Source organism: Diadema antillarum, unplaced genomic scaffold, assembly GCF_040938485.1.
Source record: "Diadema antillarum isolate AM-2024a unplaced genomic scaffold, OU_Dant_1.0 seq00001071_RagTag, whole genome shotgun sequence".
NCBI lineage: Eukaryota > Metazoa > Echinodermata > Echinoidea > Diadematoida > Diadematidae > Diadema > Diadema antillarum.
In genome coordinates, this window is record NW_027271896.1 from 236,449 (window position 1) to 263,038 (window position 26,590).

General features: G+C 37.9%; 2 protein-coding genes across 2 annotated transcripts in view; both read right to left on the minus strand.

Annotated features, from left to right (window-relative positions):
• Positions 1-138: 138 nt before the first annotated feature.
• LOC139743349 (uncharacterized) lies at positions 139-13,407 on the minus strand. The gene is made up of 2 exons (XM_071653838.1): positions 13,181-13,407; positions 139-2,186 (listed from the first exon to the last, which is right to left on the minus strand). Exon 2 carries the CDS (start codon positions 2,161-2,163, stop codon positions 232-234), a length of 1,932 nt encoding a protein of 643 aa, XP_071509939.1. The 5' UTR covers positions 2,164-2,186; positions 13,181-13,407; the 3' UTR covers positions 139-231.
• An 8,886-nt stretch (positions 13,408-22,293) lies between these two features.
• Positions 22,294-26,590, minus strand: part of LOC139743345 (uncharacterized) — a 42,878-nt gene continuing 38,581 nt past the window's right edge. The window contains exons 14-16 of the mRNA XM_071653835.1: positions 25,916-26,074; positions 24,592-24,763; positions 22,294-23,856 (exon numbers count right to left, since the gene is read on the minus strand). Of these exons, the coding sequence (XP_071509936.1) occupies positions 23,683-23,856; positions 24,592-24,763; positions 25,916-26,074 (505 nt within the window). The 3' untranslated portion in view covers positions 22,294-23,682. The remainder of the gene's footprint in view (positions 23,857-24,591; positions 24,764-25,915; positions 26,075-26,590) is intronic.

Sequence of the window (26,590 nt, forward strand, 5' to 3'; positions counted from 1 at the left end):
CATGATATGCGACTATGACCGAGCCCAATTTGCAAGAAACCGTGTGCAGTTTTACCTTAAAAAAACAAAACAAAACAAAACAAAACAAAGTGAAGATTATTGCTCTTCTAAAGTTTTACTTTGATGTATTGTATAGTTGATTTGAACGCGGCGTGGATTTCACATTCAGTTATCCTTAATTATTTGCTTGTGATACATTTATACAGGTATAAACTACATGTACATGCTGGATTAGCGACCAGGAGAAGCGGTGAGTTCCTCTGTATGATCACTTGGCTGGGAGTTGAGATCGGAGTTGGCTTTGATGAACAGAATCTTCTGAGCTTTGTCACGGTCTACGGTTTCACCTTGGTCGCATGGCTCCAGGGATGACATGTCTGATTTGATGGAAAGGCCAAGGAGACACATGGCCACAGGAGACAGTGGCTGGGTGTCACAGATGCCTTTCCACCACGTCGCTGGGGCAACGTGCGACGCTGCTTCCCAAAGGTACTTCTTCGACCACAGACGTCCGTCCTTGGCTCGGTATTCGGCGAGATTAGCAAGCACGCGTCCAACTTCGAGACCGGATGTCTTTGCCCATTCTACGATGTACTGGATAGCATCGTTGGTGGCGTCCTCCGGGAGGCAGCCGCCGCAGTAGCGAGGGTCGAGAAGGCAGGCAGCGTGGTGGATTGGTTTGCAGCAGGCCGACTTGACATCATCAAAGAACTTCGCGATGGAGTCGGTCTCCTTTACAGGAAATGTGGATGTATTCAGCGATTGTTTAATTAGTTGTTCGATGTTTGCCATTTCTATGACCACGTCCGAAAGTCTCACTCCTTCTTGTTCAAGGTTCGACTTCGAGATCTGAATGGTGCGCCAACTTGTCAGAGTTTGTGACAGCGTGTTCCAAAACATCTCGTCATGGATAGTTACCTTTACTTCAACCGAGGCGATGTCTGATCCAGCGGCTACACTCTCCTGAAGCTTTTCTTTGCAAGCCATCAGTGCTTCTAGACTCTGCATTAAGTCATTGATTCCAAGACTTCGTTTTGCACTGTTGCAGCCTAATATGGCATCGATTTCGTTAAAGCGTTGTTCATCTTCAGTCAAGAGATTCATACACTTGCGCATATGTTGAGCACGTTTGACCATTGATACAACGGTGTCCTGTCGAAGAATGTGCCTTAAAAGAAGAAGCAGGCCCTGGACAGGATCTCCCGCAACAGTGGTAAATGGGTAGCGTTCTGAGAGTATTGGCCATGAGGCACGGACATTCTCGCCGAAATTTGTTACTACAATAGCAATGCGAGCAGGCTCCACCTTGGTAATGACTGTCGAGATAGAGTCAGCGATGTCCTGCGGGGTCTGTCGTTTCCCAACGTCAATGCAACCCATTAGCATTGGGGTAGGGGTCGTAAGGACAATGTTCTCCTCGTGTTCAGGCGCTCCTAGGTCTATATTCAAAGCTTGTCGTCCGTATACCAAAACGGCTGCAAATTTCGTTTTGATTATCTCTGAATACACATTTTTCAATGTTGCCATGAACTCGACCTCCAGTAATGACCCAATGACAGTTTCCATCGGCGGGGGAGAGTAAGTCGGATTAAGGTGATGGAAAAACTGCAACCAGTGGGTGTCCTCTATGATGTTGAGCGGCACGTCAGTTCGGAAAAGCGCACACGCCAAAACTCTGTTCGTCACGGCATGCTGGGCTTCTGGACAGCAGGGATCTCTGTTGGCGCCGCCTGATCGTACGTCTTGCTGCTCTTTCCGCTGACACGAAACTAGTCCTGACGACGTGCCGGCCTGAGGCAGAGATAGGGCGAGTGTTCCTGGCTTAGGACTGTCGGTCCCTTGGTTCATTCGCGACGACATCATCGGTCGTCCCGCGGACGACGAAGCGTACTCGTCCTCATGACAACCGTTCGTTGCTCCTACGTGGTGATCTGACCGGAACTCGCCAAATCCGCTCCGTTCGAGCTCGCGTTTCGTGTCGTTTGGACAGAGCGAACACTTGAGCAGGTGGCGCATCATCTTGGTTGCGTTCGGGAAGGAGTACTTGAGGTTACAGTAGCTGCAGTATGCCGCCGGCCGCGTTTTCCCGCCAATTGGTGACGAGACGTGACCTTCCTCCTCATCACAATTAAAGTGATCCCACACGACTGATTTGCCTCTCATTGTAGCCTTGAATGTGTCAGGTTCTAGAAACACAACAAGAAAAAAGGGGAAAAAATTATAATCGTAATAAAAGGCGCGATCAGTAATAGATGTGAATGTATTATGTTATGCTCATTATCGAATGTAAAACTCACTTTAATATTATCGGTTCCATGACATTTGCTCCTGCTACAATTGCTCCCACGAAATATCTGCACACTCAGCCGAACATAAACCTACCTTCAAATACAACTTACCCGTAACCCTAATCCTAATCCTCACATCAAGCTAAACCTAAAACCCTCTCACAGCCCTAACCCTAACTCTACGTTCGTGGAGGAAATAAGACCGGAGCGATTGTTGCAGGAGCAAATTCGTCATGTCTCCATTATCATCACCCACAAGCACTAGGAGACATGACTACATGGCTACAAGTTTCTCGTGACGGTGGGAGAAAAAAATCGTCCACATTCCAGAAGTACTTATATAGTAATACTATTTTGATTGTCATGTTCAAGTCCCCACTGGTCTAAGAAAATTATAGATACATGATTACATTATCATACACACAAACACCCAAGATCTAAATCGGAAAAGAAAAGTAAGGATGCATTTGTTCTCATACGTTCGAGTATTTTTTTAAACAATATTGTTCTCGTACATCCCAGTTTTGAAGTGAAAATCATTGTTCTGTGTCCGTGAGACTTTAATGCAGCATGAATGTGTACTCTCATACCCGGATATCCACCAGAGTCACGTAGAAAACATCCGGATAAATTCACTGACAAAGAGAGCAGTCGGTATTTCCTTTCACTATTCGATATATTCGGCGAGAAGAAAAAAAAAGTAATGAGAACTTGATACTCTGTATAATTCCGTACGTTTACAAACAGCAAACAGACGTTGAAAGTAATGATATCATTTTCATGACCCCTTGGCTCGTTTGATTATAGATATCTGTCTTTACCAACCTGTGACATAATAACGGTAGTATATGGGCTGCACAAAGTTATGATTTCCGTCTCAGCACCATTTCATCCTTATTTCTAACCTGGGGATAACTTATATTCTCTTTTCCCTTTGCGCATTCGTCTGAAAGAGAAGTCTGGAAAGTATTAGGAAGACATGATAAAGCATGGTACAAAAAAAATAGTCCCACTAAAATTGTCTTTTTATAAGAAACCGTTATCTGTGAACGTTTGAGCTATGTTGGCTATGGCATATAAACAATAGATAGAAACAATAAGGTGTGATTTTTTCTAATTCTGTAGCATTACACCTCATGGGTTTAATGATTGTGATTGTGTCCACAAATGAGCGCTCAACAAAGCACCCTCCTTCATTCTGAAGCTTGCTTAATTCTTACTAGCAATCAACAAGAAAGAGTTACGTGACTTTATAAACTGAGCAATAAGATCAACAATATGTAATATATACAATATCTGTATGCAGAGTTATTTCACAAACAAGAAAAATGTGATAAGTATATGTACAGATTTATACACACACATCATATACATATATATATATATATATATATATATATATATATATATATATATATATATATATATATATATATATATATATATATATATATATATATATATATATATATATATATATATATATATATATATGATGAGACAATGAATAAGCACGTGAAAAAAAAGGAGAAAAATCATGGTAACGTTGCGGTATGCAATGTATACGATGTATAGTTCAGAAAAATCTCTGAGAGATGGACAATGCTAGAAGGATGGAAAAAACTTCAAGAAGAGAAGAGGACAATACAAACTAGAAGTTCAGAGTAGCTGCAAGAGGTATTGAGAAGATAGAGTAGAAAATGTTGTAAAAGACGAGCGTATCAGTGCAGAGTACTGCAGAATACTGCGAGTGTAGCAGAGAGAGAGGTTACTACGAAGGTAAGGCGAAGAGAAGTGGCATAATGATGAAAGTAGAGACGCCGGGTGGAGGTGTGGCGAGGGAATTAGGAGCAATGGTATCGATGTAACTTATCAAAAAATGTTGGCAATCTTGGGATCGGGGCTGCTTTCAATGGGAGGGAACAAGCATATCATCTTGCGTACCCGAAATAATACAAGGGGGGGGGGGGGGGAGGCTATACCCAGACTATAAAGGATGTATCGGGGACATAACTTTGCATGGCAGTATAAGTCTCACATTCTGAAGAAATTCAACAACAATAGCTAGTTTTTCTATTATTGTATAGAAAACAAATTACCCAGCCGGTTGATCACTCGTGTCTAAGAAACTTGGAAAAATCATATTACATTTTGATTATTTCCAATAACTCAAACAATTTTATTACTTTCATGCTCCTTCCACAACTACAGTAGTTCTCATACGGTAGCCTTTTTAGTTTCAGTTTTTTATTTGTTTCAGTTTATAGCATTGGTCCAACAGAGGGCTCTGGTATCATCATTACTTCGCCAGGCAGCCATTTTGTACACTGTTTTGGGTGAAGAAGAGGTACATCACTGTCCAACCACATTTTCCAAGGATGTAAGCACAGGGCAGGATCTATATTCCAATTCAGGACTTCCTGTTTGGAAACTCAGGACTGTTCCAACGGTTCACTCATGCTTTTCTCTACTCTCAATTTAGTACATATTCTTGAAATTCAGGAGACACTCACACGTACAATGTATTGGAATAAGAAACCATTTGCAAGCAGCAGTAAGACACTTTGAAGCATGTGAAAATCATTTAGTTCGATTGCTATAGATTGTGATTCAGTCTGAACCTTGATTTTCATTTCGCGACATCCTGGTTGGTGAGCACATACATAATACACACACACACACACACACACACACACATTTTATACATACACACACGCACACGTACACGTACACACACATACGCACACACACACACGCATGCGCAGAGAGAGAGGGGGGGGGGGGGAGAATGTGCACGATGAATTATCAAGGTGATGAAAATGGTCGAAGTACTTCGCAGGATGGGTAAAATTCCGTCACTCCCGTTATTACCCATAATAGGGTTGCACAATAGACGGTTAAAGTTAGACTCACTCCGTAATCTATTTACCTTCGTTAAATAGAATAAAAGAAAACAGAGCTTTAGAACTTTCATTAGAATAACACAAAATTATAAAGTAAGGAATTTGTCTCAATTCAGTGCTTACGTGTAAACTTTTAATAATTTTCTAACATTGTTATATCATGTAGTACTTTAGATAATATTGGTTTCATGCCTTTAATCATGCAAATTAGCATATATGGTAGATGAAATGATGTTAATTTTCGTTGCCTACCACGTCTCTGATATACCTGGCACGTCATTTGATAAATTTAATAGTATGTAAAGATATATGACAGATTAGGTCATATCCTTATCATGAAATAATCATCACCAGTAATTATGGAGTTGTGATTACTTAAAGGAATGGTGACTCTTTAGGGGAGAGGAAAATAGTTGTCATTATCATCATCATCGTCGTCATGAAAAATGCTCTTAAAAAGCTTATGAACGAATTGATGGGAGCATTAATTGGTGAAAGAAGCACCGCCTTCACTGATTTGCATGACACTGATATTGTTAAAGATAATATTGTTTTACGTTAGAATTTCACGGCTTGCGAATGCCCGATACATTGAGTGAAATTTCTTCAAATCTTATTGATTTGTTTTACTATGAGTATTAAACTTAATAACTTGACACGAAACATGGATTATCACTTTAAATCTCAGTTTACCACAGTTCAAAGTGATAACGAGGAAAACGGAATTTACCCGTCATAGTATAAAAATACTTTGACACGTTTTCCCTATTCTTTTACACATTCTCTTTGTAAACCTGCATGATATGTGTAATACTCTCTAATGTAATTCTTTCTTTTCTTCCGTAAGCTCGATATTAATGATTTTTCTTTTTTCTTTATTTTTCATTCTCTTGACTAAACTTAACTTGAGCATGGGGTTGTTTTATCTTTAAGAGCATGGAAAGGTTTTAGATGTTCTCCTTGATTACAGTTTCGATTTCTCGAGCTCAAAGTGTTTTTCTCAAACAAGAGGCGCTGGTTTCAGAATAAGTATTCTCCGGTGTTTGGTGCACTCTCAGAGCATCAACATCCTCAGTCGACAAGCCTTGATGTTAATAGCTTAAAATATAGCAATGAGCTCGCGCTTGATTAAAGTGAAACCCTCACGGAGTAAGAGTCAAGGTTTCACTAAGATATGAAAGAGAAAAAAAAACCCCAGTCAACTAATGTCAGGACATAATACGTTTTCACCGAAATTTGTAATTCACAAAATAATACGATGAGATCATGATGTCAATTAGCTCCGTCTGAAATGAGGAAAATCCTATTTCCATGCATGCAAACTTGTTTTTTTTTTTTTTACAATCATAAAACACGAAAATTATGAGACGATAATAAAATCACCTCGTCCATTTGCATAAATGCGTGCGGTCGCTATTATCTTTGCGTTTTATCACACAGGCACTGTAATGATGATGATAATAGTAATGACAATACTAATGATACTACTACTAGTACTACTACTACTACTACTACTACTACTACTACTACTACTATTAATAATGATGATAATGATAATGATAATAATAATAACAACGATAAATCTCTTCTGAGATTACCTAACTTTCATCATTCTGGGTGGGAGGTTCACTTCTACTGATACTTGCATCTGTTTAATTGCCTTCATCCTTTTTTTTTATACAAGTCTTCTTAAGTATGGAGCGGTGTTTCCCTTTAAGTTTCCAGTATCGATACAGTGAGGGGACGTGCCAATATTCTGCTGTCATAAAGGAATGCCAGAGTGGGGAATTCCACGTAATTCTTAAGACAATAAGTTTTCCCTTTTTGTTTCCTCCACAGATGTGCATGTGATATGATAACATGAGTGACTATATTATGGTCAGTGATGATGGATAGAGGTGGTGCAATGTGTCGTGCGTGAATGGTGGATATGCTAAGAAATAGAGTCAGGACATACATGTACACCTGTAGTTCCGAATATACAATTCGGTAAAATGCTTGGATTCTGACTGTATCAATGCTAATAAATCAAAAGATGTGTCTTTAGGAAATATGCGATTTCTCTTCAATTTCATGTGGAATACCCATCTAATACTATTTGATATGAGAGCACGATCACCCGGCACCGCAAGGGTGAATTTGGCCTCTATATGCATGTAGAGGGGTATTTATCAACAACTATCATAGACGATACTGGATCAACTCTTGATGTTGCTGTTGATTATCACCACGCCCAATTGATTGATGATGATGATGATGATGATGATGATGATGATGATGATGATGATGACGACGACGACGATGAACAGCATTTATATAGCTCCATTTATCTGTAGAATATTCAAAGGCGTCCGACTCTCACATTATGTCAAACATTATGTACAACATTGCTGGAAAAAATATTCATGATCATTGTGTAACGTATTTCCCTAATAGCTAGGTCAGAACATTGAGCCTAATGTGACCGGTGATAGCTCAGGTCTCCATTTGTCTGATCTAGCGAGTGTGAAAACAGAGGATCAATTACCACACATTTCATCCATCTTATCTGACGACTGATGACTGATTTGACACGTCATTCTTTCAATCTGAAAGACGATGAGTTTGATGAAACTCGGGGTCTTTCTTTTGGTAGAAGGCATTATGTTCTGAAGGAGCCGGTCTCTTCAGTCTTGTGCATATTTTCTGTTTTCAGTTTCAACTAAATTTCATATGAAGATACCATTTGGCAGAAAAATATTATGCGTAAAATGCTAATATTGTGAAGAACTAGAATAGGAAAGTCTACAAGGTGTCTTTTATTCGCTTTTGGAAAAGATGAAGATCAGAGCTTCTCCCTCTCTTCAGGTAAAGTTGGAATGTATAATGACCCCACGAGCTATCCTTCAAAGCTACATCATACGGGTGTAAGTGAAGTGTTTCATTGCACAACGTCTCAATTCAACTGCTTAAAAACGAAGGAAATGACGAGAAAGCATTGAATATCTTTAAAGGACAAGTTCACCTTCATAGACATGTGGGTTGAGTGAATGCAGCAATATTAGTAGAACACATCAGTGAGAGTTTGAGCAAAATCGGACAATCCGTTCAAAAGTTATGAATTTTTGAAGTTTCTGCTCAGTCATGGCTGGATGAAAAGACTACTATAGCTTGTGATGTCACATGAGTACAACGATGTAAAGAAGGAATAAAGAAAATTCAACATATTTCCATTTTTCTCGCATAACAAAAGAACACTTGACTTCTCTCTTTCAGAAGGCAGGGGGAATAATATTACCCTTAACATACGTCAGTAGCAAGTCAAAGAAATGTGCACTTTATTCAAAAAGTAAAGTTTTGTGAAATTCTCTTTTTATTTTCTTTATATAGTTGTAAGTATGTGACATCATACACTGTAGTAGTCTTCTCTTCCAGCAGTGACTGCGCAGATACTTAAAATATTCGTAACTTTTGAACGGATTGTCCAATTTTCCTCAAAATTTCACTGATGTGTTTTACTAATATTGCTGCATTCTCACAATCCTTATGTATATGAAGGTGGACTTGTCCTTTAATCATAACTTCAAGAACATTTCTCGTTATGCAACAAGTGAGATATCATTGGAAAGTTTTCATTTCCCTCTCTCCATATATAAGTGATGGTGAACTTTAGTTAAAAATTTTTAAAAATGGCGTTCACCCCCTCCTACTGTATCGCAAGTGAGTGATGTTTTATGATTTTATAGGGCCATTATATCGAAATTTAAATGAGGCTTGGCAGATACTCCAAGTTTATTTTGATTCTAATGGATGGAACGAAATCAAAGAACAAGAGAGCATCTCATTTTTATTATTGAATATTAAAAAAAAGTTATAGAATATCACCTATGTTCACTGAGAATTGTCATACAGGCACAATTGCACACAGAAATTCAGATGAGGTATGATGTCTAAAATAAGGTGATGTCTAAATTAAGATTAAGATGATTATGGTGTCTAAATTTAGATGATGTGTGAAGAGTAAGCTGTCGTGTCTTCAAGCTATTGCTCATTCATCGACAGCCTTCTGCATTCCGATCCAGTATATGCTACCATATTTCAGTCAGATCACTACTTGTTCCTTAATCCCGAATCGCTATAAATTATCAACCATGTCTTCTCATTTTGTGATCATTATTGCACATGTAAATTTTAGTTACATTTGAATATACCGATAGCACGTCTTATTGTTAAAAAAAATATGATTGCATTTCATTTGTAATAATACTCAATGCAGAAAACTACAAAAATTTGAATTTGAATGAATAAATGCCGATGCCTATCAACATGCGCAAATTTCCTGTGTACATGTGTAGGCCTTTGTGATTAACAAGATAGGGAAGAGTTGATTATGTTTCTCTCACAAAATTATTCCGGACTTGCAATGATTATGATTTGCATTTGTGATGGTGCTCTAGTTCTTCACTTTGTGTTGTCAACGTAAGAATCTTTGAAATTCCATTATCTTCTTGTTTAGAGGGAAATTTACCCAAAGCGCACAATTTGAATTCTGTGAATGCAGAATACAGTAGGACACGTTAGTGAAATTGTAATAGGACGATCCGTCCAAAAGGTATGAATTTCCAAAGTTTTGATTAAATCCATGTATCCCCGTCGCTGGATAAGAAGGCTGTAGAAATTCATGTTGTCACAGTGGTATGGTGGAACAAAACAAAACAAAACAAAACAAAAGCTATAAAGAGAGTTCCACATTTTATTTGATGATTTTAATTGATGAGATAAGTATACACATCATACCCTCGACCTATTACTGACACATAATATGAAGGGAAATATCATTCTCCTTATACCTTCCGAAAGATGCAAGCCACTGCTCTTTCGTGGAATGCTACAAAAATGAAGATGTGTTCTTTTTATTTTTTTTTCGATTTAAAGGAGATCTGATGATTTTCAGACTTTTGCATTTGAACAACTATAAATTAGTTATACTGAGTACAGAGTTTCAGAATTTATAGTGATTGGAATGAAGAGTAAGAACGTTTCCAAAATTTAAAGCAAATTGCAATGAACAAAGGAAGATGACATGGCAGCCTCACCATGAGAATGAGTTGGGGCTCAAGGAAGCAGAACAAAAGAAAAAGGCATGAATAATTCTACACAGGTGAACTTGTTAAGCAAGCGGCATTGCAATGGAATTAGACTGTTACATATTATATGAATAGATATGTTAGGTTCCTATATGACATCGACACTGTTCAGTGTAATTTGTTGAAGATTTTTCAGAGTATTGGTTTCTCTGCTCAAGGACTACAATGAATTCCAGAAATTTACACATCATGGAGCAGTCGATTTATGTACTACATGATGTGAAATCATGAAAATCGTCTGGACTGCCCCTTTAACCCTGGGACGGCTGCACCAAAACTTTGAAAATTCACACTGAGTTTTCAACAGATTCTTTGATTTTCCTTAAGCTTCACTGAATGATGTGTTCTATTAAGGTTGCTGCATCCACGAAATGCTCATGATTGGGATAGATTCCCCTTTTAACTTCGATTGAAATGAAGGTTTATTTGCCTTTCTTCTTTTACTTTTATTCTTGAATTTTAATCAAATTTGAATACGAAGTGCCTTTGCAGTGTACTAGTATGCATTTGAAATTGACAAGAGGCGCGTTTAGTCTTATTCTCAACCCCCGCTCAGTCAGGTCGATTTATAGATCTCTACAGCTGCGATTTACGGCTCTCTACGTCGGAGAGTGAAAGTGTAGTTCAAGAACAAAACAAAAAGATAATGTTGAGGAATATATTGCACATCTTCCTAAAATTTGGCATAAGGAATAAGGGGGAGGGAGGAGTGGGGGAAAGGATGTATCATTCTAAAATCATGTTTGTATAATGTCTTCCGTTATTCCCTTAAAATGCGAGCCTTGAATTTATTATCTACCGCAGCGATACGGTCACTCCCAAGATCTTTGTTGTCGTAATCATGACTGAAATATTATAATGTTTTCACGGGCTCGGTGTAAGAATGTCAGATGGAAAAGTGTAAAATATCTGTTGTGGTGCGAAAACACCGGAGGTCAATATGTAGAATACAATACTTCAAAAATAAACATGTGAGGATTTGCTAGTGTTCAGGGATGGACAACAACAGAGTGCTTGAGGGCAGTTATAGAGAGGATGATGATTGGCGCGACATGTAGGCCTATTTTTTTTTTCTCTGTAATGTCAGTTTTAATTTCCCGTGATTTTTGTTTCACCCTGACACTACTATAAGTATGACAGTAATACCTCTACACTGTAAAAACATCGGTGTTAGATTTAACACCATGGGTGTTAAATCTAACACCGATCAAACTTCAATAGAGGACCACACCCACAGGTGTTGAAAATGCACTGTGATGGTGTTGAAAAGTGTTCACATGACACTTCGTGGTGTTAATTTGACACTGTACCTGGTGTTATTTTGACACTGTACGTGTTAATTAAAAAATGACACCACATGGTGTTGATTTGATATTTGTTGGTGTTAATATCAATGGTTTAACACCCGTCCAGCTTCAATAAGAGACCACACCAGCTGGAGTTACTGTGGTGTAAATTTATTTTCACATTTTTTCAAAAATCTAGTATTTTAATGTACAATTCTTGATCGTCTTGTATAAATTAAAAATCAACAAGAAGTGCAGTTGCTAAGAAACTCTTCAAAAAACAGTTTTATGTTTGGAAATGACACCCGGAGGTGTTAATTCAACACCATAAATGAGCACCGAAAATTTAACACCGGCTCGGTGTTCACTATTTAACACCGGACTTTTTGCAGTGTAATATGTTTACCTCTAACGTCTTTACCTGTCATACACAGTGATAGTGACATAGATGAATTCAATATGAATATACATGTAGATTTGTTCCACTAAAAAGCCAAGCTTGTAGGACTTGGAACACTAGAATGAGAACAACCACCCATATACCTTGTGGGTCGTTGTTTTCACTCTAGTGTTCCAAGTCCTACAAGCTTGGCTTTTTAGTGGAACACTCTTTTCCGTCGTTATGATTAGTTACTTGTTTTGTCACCATGTCACATGACAAAGTGTGCATTGTTTCTTTTTTTTTTTTAATAATATCATTCGTGCATACGATACTTTATGTTGTATTCGACGAACTGTCCTTATATCAGATGAATAAAAGTCAAATTGACAACGTGTACCGTTTCGAATCATGTTTTCTTTTTCATTTTTTTAATGAAAATAAATAAACTATTGAATTGAAAACTATTGAACTATTGAATAGTTTTAGAAAGCCCTCCCTCCAGATATAAGTGATATAAAGGAATAGTACATCGGCCCACAATGTCTGCGTGGATCAAAGGACGATCGAGCACCTTATACCACTACTATCAATGATGACTACTGTATTCGCTGTTGGATTAGTCACCTATTGCGAAATATTTGCCTGCTCTAATTACGTTACCAATTAAGTACTATTCAAACATGTTAAAGAAAAAAAATGTTGGGCTTGCAATAAAATCAGGGGGGCAGGTATACTAGGGAGAGTCTGTTGGGACGGGAAAGAGAACGGATATGATTTGATCCATCACAACTTATTCTGACATCGATATTCTTCACAACCTTACCTTATATTGTGGTTTCATTACTTAAACAATATTTCTTACGACAAGTGCAATAAAAATTAACCGTCTCATTTGATAACATCAGTGCTTGAAATCGTATAGATAGTTTCTCATACCTCAGTGAAATTAAAACACTTGATTCCCATGCTCACTTGGAGAAATAGTCTACAACACTCTCATTGTTCAGAATATTTTGCCCGCTATTTCCTCCTTGTTGCACACACCTTTCTCATCGCACACTGCATTAACCAATTGGTACTCAGATAGAAAAGTCACTCTCCACATCTCTAATATTCAGCTATAGTGTCTAGCTGAAAAAGATTACCGTAACCGAACAAGACGATACCGAATGTCTGTGTATAGTAAGACACTGACCTTTAATCAACAATGGCGAGGTCAATGCTGTCTCATCAGAGCTTTCGCAGTCCCTCTTTCGTAAAACCCATGTGCTTCAGTAACATCTCAGCAACTTTTCCTTCTACACTTGTGACTCATACGACTCGAAGCGAGGGACGAGATAATCTTTGTACTCGACGGTGCCGCTCAGCACCAAAACGTATCACGCAGTCACGGACTCACTAAACGTTTTGTTCTTCGTTTTACCTTTGCTCGCTTCACCGACACAGAAATAATATGATGGAATACAACGCAAAAAAGGCCGAGCCGTGAATCCCGCTCGATACCGTGCCAAGGGTCAAAGTTTCCCAAGTGGGAAAACCCGGGTTGTGAACTCGCGCCAAATCCCCAATCTCATCTCAAGCACATCAAAAAACAAACAAAACATCAGAGTCTCAAGAAACAAATCTCTGCTCTCTGCCGTTGTTACTTCATATTCTTCCTAGCATATTGGATTGTAAGATTTAGTCGAAATATCATGTGTTCATCTGCTAGTTTCAATCCCGTCTATCTTTCTGATATTTCTCCATCTATTTCTCTTATTCATTTTACTTCGTGAGACGGAGAACGACCAATAGTGGTACAATCAGAACTTAACTGAGAGTATAAAGGACTTCACCTCCTTGTCAAATACAGAAAGATTACCATTATCCATTTAAAAAAAAATAAAATCTGAAAACATGAAAGTAAGTTACTCGGGTTTATGTGTCCTATAGAGACTACAGAGGCCAGGCTTATTTCTTGATGAAATTCCCACGTTTCCGCGAAATCAAAGTTTGTGTGTCTGATAGTCTCAAACCTCGAGTTACATTGATTATAGAAGAGAATAATATATCAACCAGGCATTTTCTTTGCATGAATGCCATCGTATTGAGCGGTACTGATATACATGTGCCATTTGACATGTATAACAAGAGAGAAAATTACAGATAAGATATGTCACGATTTATGCATCCATACACACATGAACCGAGCTTCCTCTGTTTTGCGTCATTGAGGGTCTGCGTTAGGAAAGACTACTGCTATATTGCCCGGGAATGAACGGGGAAAACCCTTTTGCGTTGTTCGTTTGCTTTGTCTGTTTTTCTTTTTGTATGGTTCTTTCACGGAGCTGGTAGCTCCATGGTTCTTTCTACAGCTGCCGTATTCGTTGTAAAAAAAAAAAGTAAATAAAATACGAGGAGAGGTGTGGTTTCCTAACCAATTATGTGGAGTAAGGCTATGCCATGGTACGATCATTCTCGTACAATGTATCTAAATACGTGATTATGTTAAAAGGATAAACGGGAAACAGGCGGACATTTAAAGCTGGGACGAATGCCAGGGGTGCTGGGGGACTAATTCAGAATTTGCGATGTGGGTCACACTATCGTGTACGAGTAAAGCTAGGCGATAGATGGCTTGTACTGTCAATAACAAAAAGAAAGAAAAAACTATCATGATATAGGCCTATTATACTCCGCTACAAGCCATTGCTTAATCATTGCAAGTGTAGGACAAAATCTATGTAAAGCACTTCCTTGTTTGATTTATTTCCAAGAAACAAGATTTGTAAATATTTGTTAACAACAAAATGGAAGGGTCGTGTGGTGTTGAGATTACTTTCTTATGGGTCTGCTTATGTCATATTTTGATTACGTTTTTCCCTTTAAAGTCATCTTGAATGTGAAACCGAATTCCGTTTTTTACAGCAAACAGAAATGCATTCTGTAACATTTTCGAGAACCACTACCTTAGAAATCTATCACCATCACTATTCATGTAAAACGGAGCAAATTACGTAGTATTGAAGAAATATACTTAAGCAAACAAAAATGAATATAATCGATTGTAGGGAACTGTGAAACAAATTTTTAAAATCTGAAATATGATAAGAAACTCCTTAACATGAATTTCATATATTAGTAGCTCAGATCTCCCAACCGTTGAAAATAAATTAGTATTTGCAATGAATGTGACATGAAAGATATCTATATCATTATGAGAGCAAACATTTGCTGTCAACCCCATTTTTACAATGCACTGAGAAAGATATACTTAATAGAATATTATAACTTTAATCCAAGTGGCGGATCCAGGAGGGGACGCACCAGACGCGCCTCCCCCTTTACTTGTGGCTAAAACAAAAGAAATATAAAGAAAAAAATGGAGGGGGGATGCTTGCGCCTCCCTTTAATTTTGTGAAGGTGCCTCCCCTTTACGGAATTCCTAGATCCGCCCCTGAATCCTGCTGTATCTACATGCATGTCGAACAAAATTTGTGGACGTTCTTCTTGCAAATTCTGGAAATTGTGAGACCTTTCTGGCCCCTGAGAAGATTCCAGTAAACTACGTATATAATAGGTAAATTCTCGGGTGATACCTTTGCACAACAACTGACTCCGCGAGATCTGTACGGACTACGCGATGCGGTCTGGGCTTGAGACTATTATCCGAATGAATCTATTTCCGTTGGAAACTTCCGCAAATCACTGAATGCATAACAACAAGATTTAGTTCAAATACATTACAACCTCTCTTTTGATCGTCATTCATTTACTCCTCTCCCCCCCCCCTGTATCTAACCCTTCTATCTATCTATTTATTCATGTATTTCTCTTTATCTATCTATCTATCTATCAATCAATCTATCTATATATTTCTGTATCTGTATCTATCTATGTCTGTCTCTATCTATAATGTACCCATTTATCACCTATCTATCTATCTACTTAAGTAGGCCTATCTGTATATCTATCTATCAATCATTTTTTTATTCATCTGCTCTAGTGTATCTTTGTATCTGTTTTTCTATCTTTACTAAAATGATATGGCAAGGGGGTATCGTTCTATGATTGTATTTGCTATTCATAAGCATTGCTTAGTCGGTCCCTTCATCTTATTTCACACTCTTATCCGTTATGTACCTAAAACCTCTGTTCCATCATTTTTATCTAAGTAATAACCTTTTTGTTAGTCACCTGCTCATACATAATTGCATTTACTTTTGCAGTTAGTTTTAATGTGATATTTTGATGATTTTGATATTGCTTTGTGCAGTGATAAGGCGTATTGTATTTTGTTGTGAAATATGAGAAATACATTCAATCATTTCATACACATTAATCACGTTTCTGATAAACCCTTGTCCCATATTAGTCATCGAGGTAATTTGGAGAGGTATACAGTGGATTATATTAGCATGCCTTCCCAGCACTTCACTTTATCTTCCTCGCGTTACTAGTATTCATCTGAATCTTATACCCCTGCAGGTGTATTATGTTCTACCTGATTTGGCCCGAGGCAATAGAACGGTCAAATGGGCAATCAGTGAAACAGTGTTTTAATATTGTTTGAACGATATCGGATAACACTATTATTGGTTATTGCACGATCATGTTTTCTCTCGGATTGCAAATTAATGACAAAAAAGCATCAGTTACAGTCTCTTGACATCCTAAGCACCCGATGCCAATAGTTATAACTGACATAATGTAATGTCATCTAAGCTGATTAGTACTACATTGAGAGGACTCAAAAGAAGAACGCAGTATCATAAAACCAAAGATAAGTAATATATTTGATATCAAACTTGTTCAGTATCACAAGGCAAAACATTCAGTCATTATCTCCTTGACATTAATACTATGTCCTGATTTTCTCCTTCACATTAAAGCCTTTGATATTATTCGATCAACACGATACAGCCGGTCATTAGTGTCGCGTAGACAGACCAAGCCATATAATACCCGGCTGAAAGTGAACCGAACTTTCCTCACAGCTAGACGCCTTCTGATTACCAGTCGAGGGTCAAAAAGTGCTACATTTAATTGAGGTTCCGTCAAAGAATACATTCGTATTTCCTTTAAATAACACCAACACCAAAAACAGCAGCAACAAAAATGACTGTAGCATTTTAAGATGGCGGTCCGAGGAGATGGTGCTGCATTGTGGAATTGCTCTTGTCACTTTATTAAATATATATGATATGCTCAAATACACACACACACAAATATCATATATATATATATATATATATAGAGAGAGAGAGAGAGAGAGAGAGAGATGGAGATTGTGGATTGTGTTCTTACTTTCCCAATTCGGAGCCATGTTTAAGTTGGGTTTTGCGCAAAGAAACAGTGACATCAGAGAGGGTGGTTGTTGTTGTTGTTGTTTTTTGTCAAAGTCGGACCCAGAATAAGAAAGCTCAGGATTTTTACAAGTTATAGATATATACCGCAAGAAGCATAGCAAATGAAATAAGGTGCAATCAGTGGCCACACAAGTTTCTCATCCTTGAACGACACGCACACGTTTGTTTATTTTTTTTTTAATATACAATTCAAATCACAAACAAATCCATTTTTCAATTTATACTGCAAATAATCTCTCTTCAACATAGATAACCCAATTATGAATCAATCCCCCACCCACACACACATACACCACACACACACAAACACACACACACACACACACACACACACACACACACACACACACACACACACACACGCACACACATAAAATCTTCCCTGCATTCAATTTCCAGTTTTAACATGAAATGAAGATGGAACACTTTCATCCTTGCCATCAATTTCTGTTGTGTTGCAATATGTTATCAATCCGTTGTGACTTGGGGACGGAGTCGTGGCTGCTTATATTTGATATTCATTTTCTAAAATCATAATTTCATTTCGATGACTTTGAGTGGTATGCAGAACTGAACAGAAGATGACATCTTCACCCAACTACTTTTTTTATATTATGTGGTTTCAATCACTAGCATGGAAACTGGAATATGCTGGAATTCTTCACCACAACCCACCAGAGCACAAGATTGTTAACGTAAGCCAGATTCGATACATGTTGTGCGTGCTTCATGTAGAGTTTTATTTCATGGAAATTCACATTCCTAACGTACCAGGAAAGTAATCTTTTACATAGTATTCCACCATGACACATACACCAAACACAAATTGAAATATGCCTTAAAGGGATGCTATAGCTTTGATGAGATGGGCTTTAGGTTTCCAACTTTTTTGTTGTTGTTAGATAATGAGAAAACTCTCATGAAATAATAATGAAAGAGCATACAATAATTCTAAGATAATTCATCAAAGTTTATTTGATGAAAATTAGTTTTGAAATGGCTGAGGTAATCCAAAAACAAAGAGGTCCTATTGAAAAAGGTGGGACCGGCCTTTTAAGGACTACTTTGTTTTACTTTGTTTGTTTGTTTGCTTTGTGATATCTCAGCCATTTCTTTACCGATTTTCATGAAATAAACTTTGAATTTCTCTTAAAATTGTATGTATTGTATGTGTTTTCTAATCATCTCGCAAAAGGTTTAATTCTGAATCCCCATAACAACTAAAATTAAACCATTCCTTTGAACACAATACAATATATCACCCATTCATAACCAGAGTTTGCCATTTTTTGTGTGAAAGCAAAAATGAGTATTTAATGGAAGAAACTATAAACAAGTCTCACGAGAATACATGAGAGTACGAAGAAACAGAAAACAGCCCTAACCATATGCCAACAGAAACAGATACGTGATTTATCAGTTGACAGGAGAATTTATGGCACTGAGAATTGATAAATAACAATAGATAAACATTGAAGGCATTGTGAGTGAGATTTTTCCTTAGTTGTGTGTGAGTGCTGCATGCATACAAAAATCGCATAGATATCCCCAATTCATTACATTCATATCTGAACGCATGTCATCACAGCTGCTAATAGATAAATAATCAACTTACTCACACTGCGATATTCAATCTCACTTCATGGTAAAACTGAAACGCTTTCTTCAATATGACGATAACACCATTAATGACAGGATACTACACAATCCCATGAAACTTCACGAATCATCAACATTATTTTCAGTCGAACATACTTATACACCCCTCTAAGAATTATATATTCTTCGGATAACATATTATATTCATAACGTTCACAAGTACTGACATTGAAGGAAACGTGCAACGGTACGATATGAGTAAAAATCGGGGTTAAGTCTTGGCACATACTCCGACATCTATCTACGTTGACTTTTATATATCCTAAAAACAAAAAAACAAAAACCACTCTATCATTGTTTTATCTTATTTTGGCTTGTGTCGGATCTATTTACAACGTCGCCATGCACTTATAAAGTTTTGATTGCTTATGAACAAGGGATCAGCAGCTTTAAGATCAACCTCATTAAAGGACTTTCTGTAATGAGGATCAATTATTCTTGCCCACTGGCACAATCACTGCTATCCGCTGACTCGAACTGTTGACCTTGTGATTGAGAGACCGTGGTTTACATCCACCTCTAGCCAAAACGGTTCCTCGTGTACTTAAGTGAAAGGACCATAAAGTCATCAGTGATTTGCCATCAATTCATTTCAGAAGATGATTTCTTATACGATTTGATAACTATGGTATGGTAACTAGAAAAGTAGACAGAAAAATCGCCATCTATGATGAAGAAATCCGTCGGCTTTAGGAGTACACAGTGTTATGTTCATGTCATTAGACTTCTGAAGAAACCCATCGTCGCTAGACTGCTAGAGGTTGATATTCTCAGCCTCATCAGCCAACACATAAAAAACGCAGTTAATCTGTATTACTAGCGTCCTGTATGAGTCAGCACTACATTAGTATAATTCTTCAGAGCGTTTTCTGGTGTTTACGACGTCTTGCTTAGCAATCAGGCTACTTATAGATCTCGCACAGTTTCAAGTCTTTCAAACAAAGTAATTGAAGTATCGAGTGATTAAACGTAGAAATGCATTCACGTCAAAATTTTAATGACACATGAAACACCAAACATGTTCAAGTGAACGGGAAATATTGGTGTATTCATACACATTGATCTGGTCATTCGTTATGACACTGCCTCTCATTATAGTACTCCGTGAGTGCAATTAAAAGTCATCTGAACATTGATGATCGTACACATGATCGTACACAAAGGAACGCTGTTAAAACTGTTCACCACATATCGGACACTCGAATTGCTCACAATGGCATCAAACGCTGCCAGAGGAGAACGTGACATCATTATTTTCTTGCATTCTATCCACATGATAATGCTGTATTATAGTAGCTTTTGCAGTGCTTTCAATTGTATGTCAATAATTATGTCTGTAGGCTGTGGACTTCAACCATAACCTTGCCAAACAGTGACAAGTTACAGTTAAACTATACAAGTAACCGAGGTACATGACCGATATTTTCCCCAGAGGTCGTCAGCTGTCCACTGTCGACCAAGTTCTTCGTCTACGTTTACCATGCGCCTTAATATACGTAGTTTATAATGATAGGGCATATAGGTTAATAAGATGACATTGCAACAAGTAATGTACAGGGTTCTCCACAGAGGATGTCATCCCCGTCCACAGAACTGCTGCTAGTTACGTCCGCAAATACATTGTCAGTGATCGGTATGATCGAGTAGTACTACATTATTATATCCATCCCTCACTTGTTTTTGAAAATATAAAGTAATATCAAGTTTCAATGATCACATCATAATATTTTGAATCGAAATTATGTATTCCAAGGTCCTGCATGCATGATCGCTTAATTGCCAAGAGTATATTGGGCTTCTAGTGACGTGAAGCCTTTGTAAGGTGCAAAAAAAAAAAAAAAAACAACCAATAAAAGAAAAGAAAGCAAGCAATTACACAAAAACAAAAAAATTTTGGTGCTTATTGTGCCTTGAAATAGAGCCAAAACACTTCCGGTTCAGCGTACATATGCATAGTCTGTGCCTTTTGCGTCCGTTGGCCTTTAATTTTGTATCATGTTATCATGCATGCAGCGGACATTTTCCCTGTACAGTGTATTGCGATGGGATGATTATGTTTTTCAGGTTAACATGGAGTTCATTTTTCTTTTGTGCATTGACTTAATTGCACATTCGGCAAAAATAGGCTTTTACCTGTTTTATCAATCTCCTGTATTGCACATAACGTAATCAAAAGAATCTCACATTCCCACACACTACACTGTAAAATCATCGGTGTTAGATTTAACACCACGGGTGTTAAATCTAACACCGATCAAACTTCAATAAAGGACCACACCCACAGGTGTTAAAAATGCACTGTGATGGTGTTGAAAAGTGTTCACCTGACACTTCGTGGTGTTAATTTGACACTGTACCTGGTGTTATTTTGACACTGTACTGGCGTTAATTCAAAAATGACACCACATGGTGTTGATTTGATATTTGTTGGTGTTAATATCAATGGTTTAACACCCGTCCAGCTTCAATAAGAGACCACACCAGCTGGTGTTACTTTGGTGTAAATTTATTTTCACATTTTTTCAAAAATCTAGTATTTTAATGTCAAATTCTTGATCGTCTTGTTTAAATTAAAAATCAACAAGAAGTGCAGTTACTAAGAAACTCATCAAAAAATAGTTTAAAATTTGGAAATGACACTCGGAGGTGTTAATTTAACACCATAAATGAGCACCGAAAATTTAACACCAGCTCGGTGTTCACTATTTAACACCGGACTTTTTGCAGTGTATAGCATTCTTTCCATGTATCATTATTACCAAGACACTGTATACACGGAATTTGCAACCCATAAACTGGTATCAGAGTGAGAGAAGTCAAAGAAAGACAAACCAATGCCAATTTTCATGTTGTTGTTTGAAAGAATTTTAGCAATGACGATCCGGGATAAAGACCTTTCCCTGATCCGACTAAAAGAGACGAGTAGTTGAGGAACCAGTACACTTTACAAAGCTCAATACATCGAGCAACACATCACACCATAACCCGAACACGCTTGGGTATAACTTACAACTCGGGCAACTTATATCTATTTATACCTCTATGCAACCATCGCTGACAATTTTTGCCTTTTCTTTTTATTTGAAACCAATGTTACATGATGTGAGCATTATTCTCGCTGTGTAGTGCAAGCCGCCATGCAATGGGGCGACGTTACTATAATATACTAAGTGGATAGTCCTTCATCACGTTTATTCTAGTAGTAACCTATACTGGAAAATGACTTTGTTAAAAAAAAAACCAACAAAAAACAAAAAACAAAATAAAAAAAAAACCATCATGACTACCTTTACTCCCATACATTTACTAAATTTCAGTTTTATAATCATGTAGCATGAATTACATGCAAAATTTTCATTTGTACGAATAATAATAGGGCCTATGATGAGAAATCTTTCCCAAATTTACCGATGTCTTTTCCCTGAAAGATGTGTTCCCATTAATACGTATAACCACTACATGGATTCGACTCTAATATAACACAGAACATATGGATAAAGTGTACAAATAGGATCGCTGCAGCAACAGACACTTGTCTGACTATTATAGTGCCTTCCTTATCTGCTTATTGCAAAGTTACACATTCTTTGTGAAACTTTATATCTATGCGTATTATATGAGTATTTCAGAAAGTTAAAAATATGAAAGTTACAAGCCAGTGTGTGGCCGTGCAGACATGTAATGATTACATAAGATAATATGCATAACCTCAAAAACTGCATTTATTTACAAATACGGAACACTGCTCTGATTTCAGAGCCTCACACCGGGACTACATAGCATAGAGAAGGGATGACAAAATGCTACACATTCGAATATCACACCGATTCAACATTCTCCACTCTCCGTGGAGCGCCGCTGGCCCTAAACCACTGTAAACCCCTTATTAAACGCAGGCACTTTCGCTTCATAGTACATTGCACCTACTTGGGGTATATAAAGACCTGCATTGCCACTACACTCTAACACAGACTTTTATACACGATACAGTACTGTTCGCTGCTAGCTTGTTGACTAGCAAAATTATAGACTCCAACGCAGGGCATTATATTAACTAATCACGCGCTACGGGACAAAGGCATGGTACAATAGTTATCATCATTGTCATTCTATTCAAGAGTCAAGAACGCTGTTACTATGACGGTGTGCCAAAGGGTGCACCTCACGAGACCGACAACCACGATTCATACTGCCCACGAGTCATACAGCCCACGAGAGCGACACGATCAGCCACGAGCTGTATCCGTTGAACTCATGGGCTGTTTTTACCAAGTGTCGAACTCGTGGACTGTATGACTCGTGTCTGTTATGGCTCATGAACCATTTTTATTTTTATTTTTAAATGTCGAACTCGTGGTCTCGTGGGATGACCCCATGCAAACTAGGGTCAAACCTTTGAGTGATGAACATTAATTCTTTCTCAGTATTACCATCCTATGGCTTTTTCACATCTAAATGCAGCAATAGACAATAACGAATCATCAATTTGCGTGCAGACCAAAATAGAAGTAACACAGTGGCATTGAACTGTGCATGCTTCTCCTTAGCTATCAAATCAGAAATCAGAATTGGATTCGTCATGTTTCGTTTTGTCTTCCATGACGAGAAAAATGTCTTAAATTCCTACCAGGGGTCCTGAATATTGCTGCATGTCATTAAATGAGCCTGTTACATCAGTTATCTATGAAGTTTAACTGGACAAATTTGTGAGCGTCAAAGTTTGCTCTGGTGTCTTCGATAGATTCCTGCTGGTCGGTGTCTGGCCAGACTGAGACGACTTATCTCGCATCTTCTCCCGGTACACCAGCGGCTTGCCGTGCCGCGTCATCCACTTGTCCCGCCGGCGCCGAATCGCGTATCTCACCTGCATTGCAATACGATTTTTAAACTTTTGCGATCAAGACTTACATCTCCAAAATAAGATGTGGATATTTGCAACAACTGTTCTGTGCCGTACATTCCAAAATGTGATGGTGTAGCCTAATGTTTTTAGAGTTCTTCTTTGCAACCACGACCAGACAAAACTCAAGCTTTGACAAATTGTTAATCCAAAAGATCGAAATTGATTGGAAATTATTTCAAAGCTGTAATAGTTTCAACAGGGAAAAATCGTCCTGAATATTCTTTCTCTGAATACTGGTTTAAGAAACAAACAAACAAACACACACACAAACAAACAAACAAACAAACAAACAAACAAACAAACAAACAAACAAACAAACAAACAAAACGAGCCCTTCTTTGAAAAGTCGTGCATGAAACCACAAGTTGACTAATCATCACCAAAGTACATGATGCAAGATTTGGATGGTATCTCAGATGGTATTAGTTTGACGTTATACAATATTTAATTCGCGTACAAGATTCCACACAATAATGGTAAAGTACGCGCAAGTCATGCTTTACAAACTATCAACAGCCAAACGCCATGACCTCGTTTTAAAAGCAGGTATATACATGAGAAGGGGTTTAGTATAAAATGCCTTTTCGGGAATTGCCGTGACAATGTCGCTTGTTTACTACCACACTCTAACCAAGCGATGAGAAAATAATCAAAGGTAGAAAGGAAACGAAATAAAAATGAATGACATTGAGTTACCTCAGAGTTTCGCAAAAAGTGAATGACGAAGATGAAGACCCCCTGCAGAGAGTTGAGGACGAGGAAGATGTACTGAAACACGAGGGAGGCGCCTCGGATCACGGTCATGAAGCCGATGACCCAGGTAAGACCCATGATGGGCAAGAGGACAACCAGAGCCTTGGCGCCATGCCTGTGAGAGATGAGCGTAAGACAAGTATTTTACTGAAAATAATCATGGGCAACTAACTACCTGGGAAAGAATATTGAACACATTTCTTTGTTTTCCAGACAATATTCATTTCCCTTGTGTGCATCATCCCCCGCTGCAAGGTAAACCCATAATTTGGCCTACAATCTTGTGCATTACGACAACATTTCAGAGCATGGTCGGAATTTGCAGATATCCATTGCAACAATTTCATGCTGATCCTGAACTCTGACTAGAACACCTAGACCGCTCTCTTCGCTGCTGTTTTATACACATAATAACCGAACCATGAAGCGAGCTCCAACGTCAAATAGTAGCTGCAACTTTCTACCTCCACATCGTCATTCGATACTTTTTTGAAGGGATTTTTTTTTTGTGTGTGTTAATATCGTATTTCGCTCCGGGAGAAGCATATATTATTCATACATTCTTATAAAAAGGGACACGATCATCACACGCATATAGAAGCTTGCACTAATAATCATTTCAGTCTCTGTTCATTATCATGACCGAATAGCCCACAACTGTGGTAAAACAAACTCTCTAATTTGGCTCATTCAAGACAAGCAAAAGTGCAGTGTAACATGATGTTATAGTTGACTTTATAGTCAGAAGAGTAAAAGTAAACAAACAGAAAAGCAAATCTCAAGGGGACTTAGGACAAGGACATCATGGAATTTCAAAGTTTCGCATGATATCACCAGCAGCCACAATAGAAATTAGACGAAGTGATGATGTCATGGTATTATCAGTTTCAGAATAAAATCCTTTGTAGTGTGTGAAATAAATGACTTTCACGGGGAAAGAGTTTCAGCTGCTAAATTATCTACTAATATCTTGATTTTATGACTTTCTTTTCGAGTTAGGAGAGTTGTGAGTTGATACCACAATCATGATGATCAGGCCAAGTAGAGTCTGCTAGAGTGGGTTGCGCCCACTATCACGATTCGGGAAAAAGTATGATACAATTCAAATCTCCATAATTTTTCCCCTTTCATGATGGGTATTAGTGACTGATTTGACTCCACATATTGTATCATCTCGAACATGGTATGAAACTGCATTAAGCAGGCAGCATGGCAAGTCCAGGAATTAAAAGCGCGTGCTTCAATTGCGGCGCAGTTGTCTGCTTACTTAATCTTTGTAAGGTTGTCGGTGTGGAGGTTGGGACCGCTCGCCATTTTGGCTATCTGAAAGACAACTCTGATAGTGACGAAGAGGTTGAAGAGAATGACCACGCCCAGAGGGACGACCAGATACAGCAATTTCAGATCGTCGATGCTCAGGAAACAACTGGGATCGGAAAAGCGGAAATGGAACAAAGAGAGTGGGCTAGTTCATGGCATCTAAATATTTGCACCATCTGATAAACTTTATCTTTAACGTTGGACTGAAGTACAATCAGTAATGATGAACTGGATCTCTTAAACTTGACCAGAATTTGAGTGAGAACGAACGAACAGTTTGAAGGCTACAAGATATCAGTTTACCATAACCTTCAGTACTAAATCCCAGAGTATTTCAACTACACGTCTTTCATTAGTTCTTCCAGGAAAGTTTTAGAGTTTATGTATATGCCAGATGCAGCGTCTTACTACGGTGATTGTTCTCTTCATTGACATTAATTTTTATTGCGTTCGCTTTTCATTCTGCTTGGTCATTGTTGATACAATATTGTTATGTCTGATCATAAGAACTGAGAATGCAACTGTGCATCTTTGAACAATCAGACAAATTAACAAACATTTTAAACATCTGTCTTAACATTACTGTCACGTTCTATGAATTTCGTTCTTGATTGAAATCCTG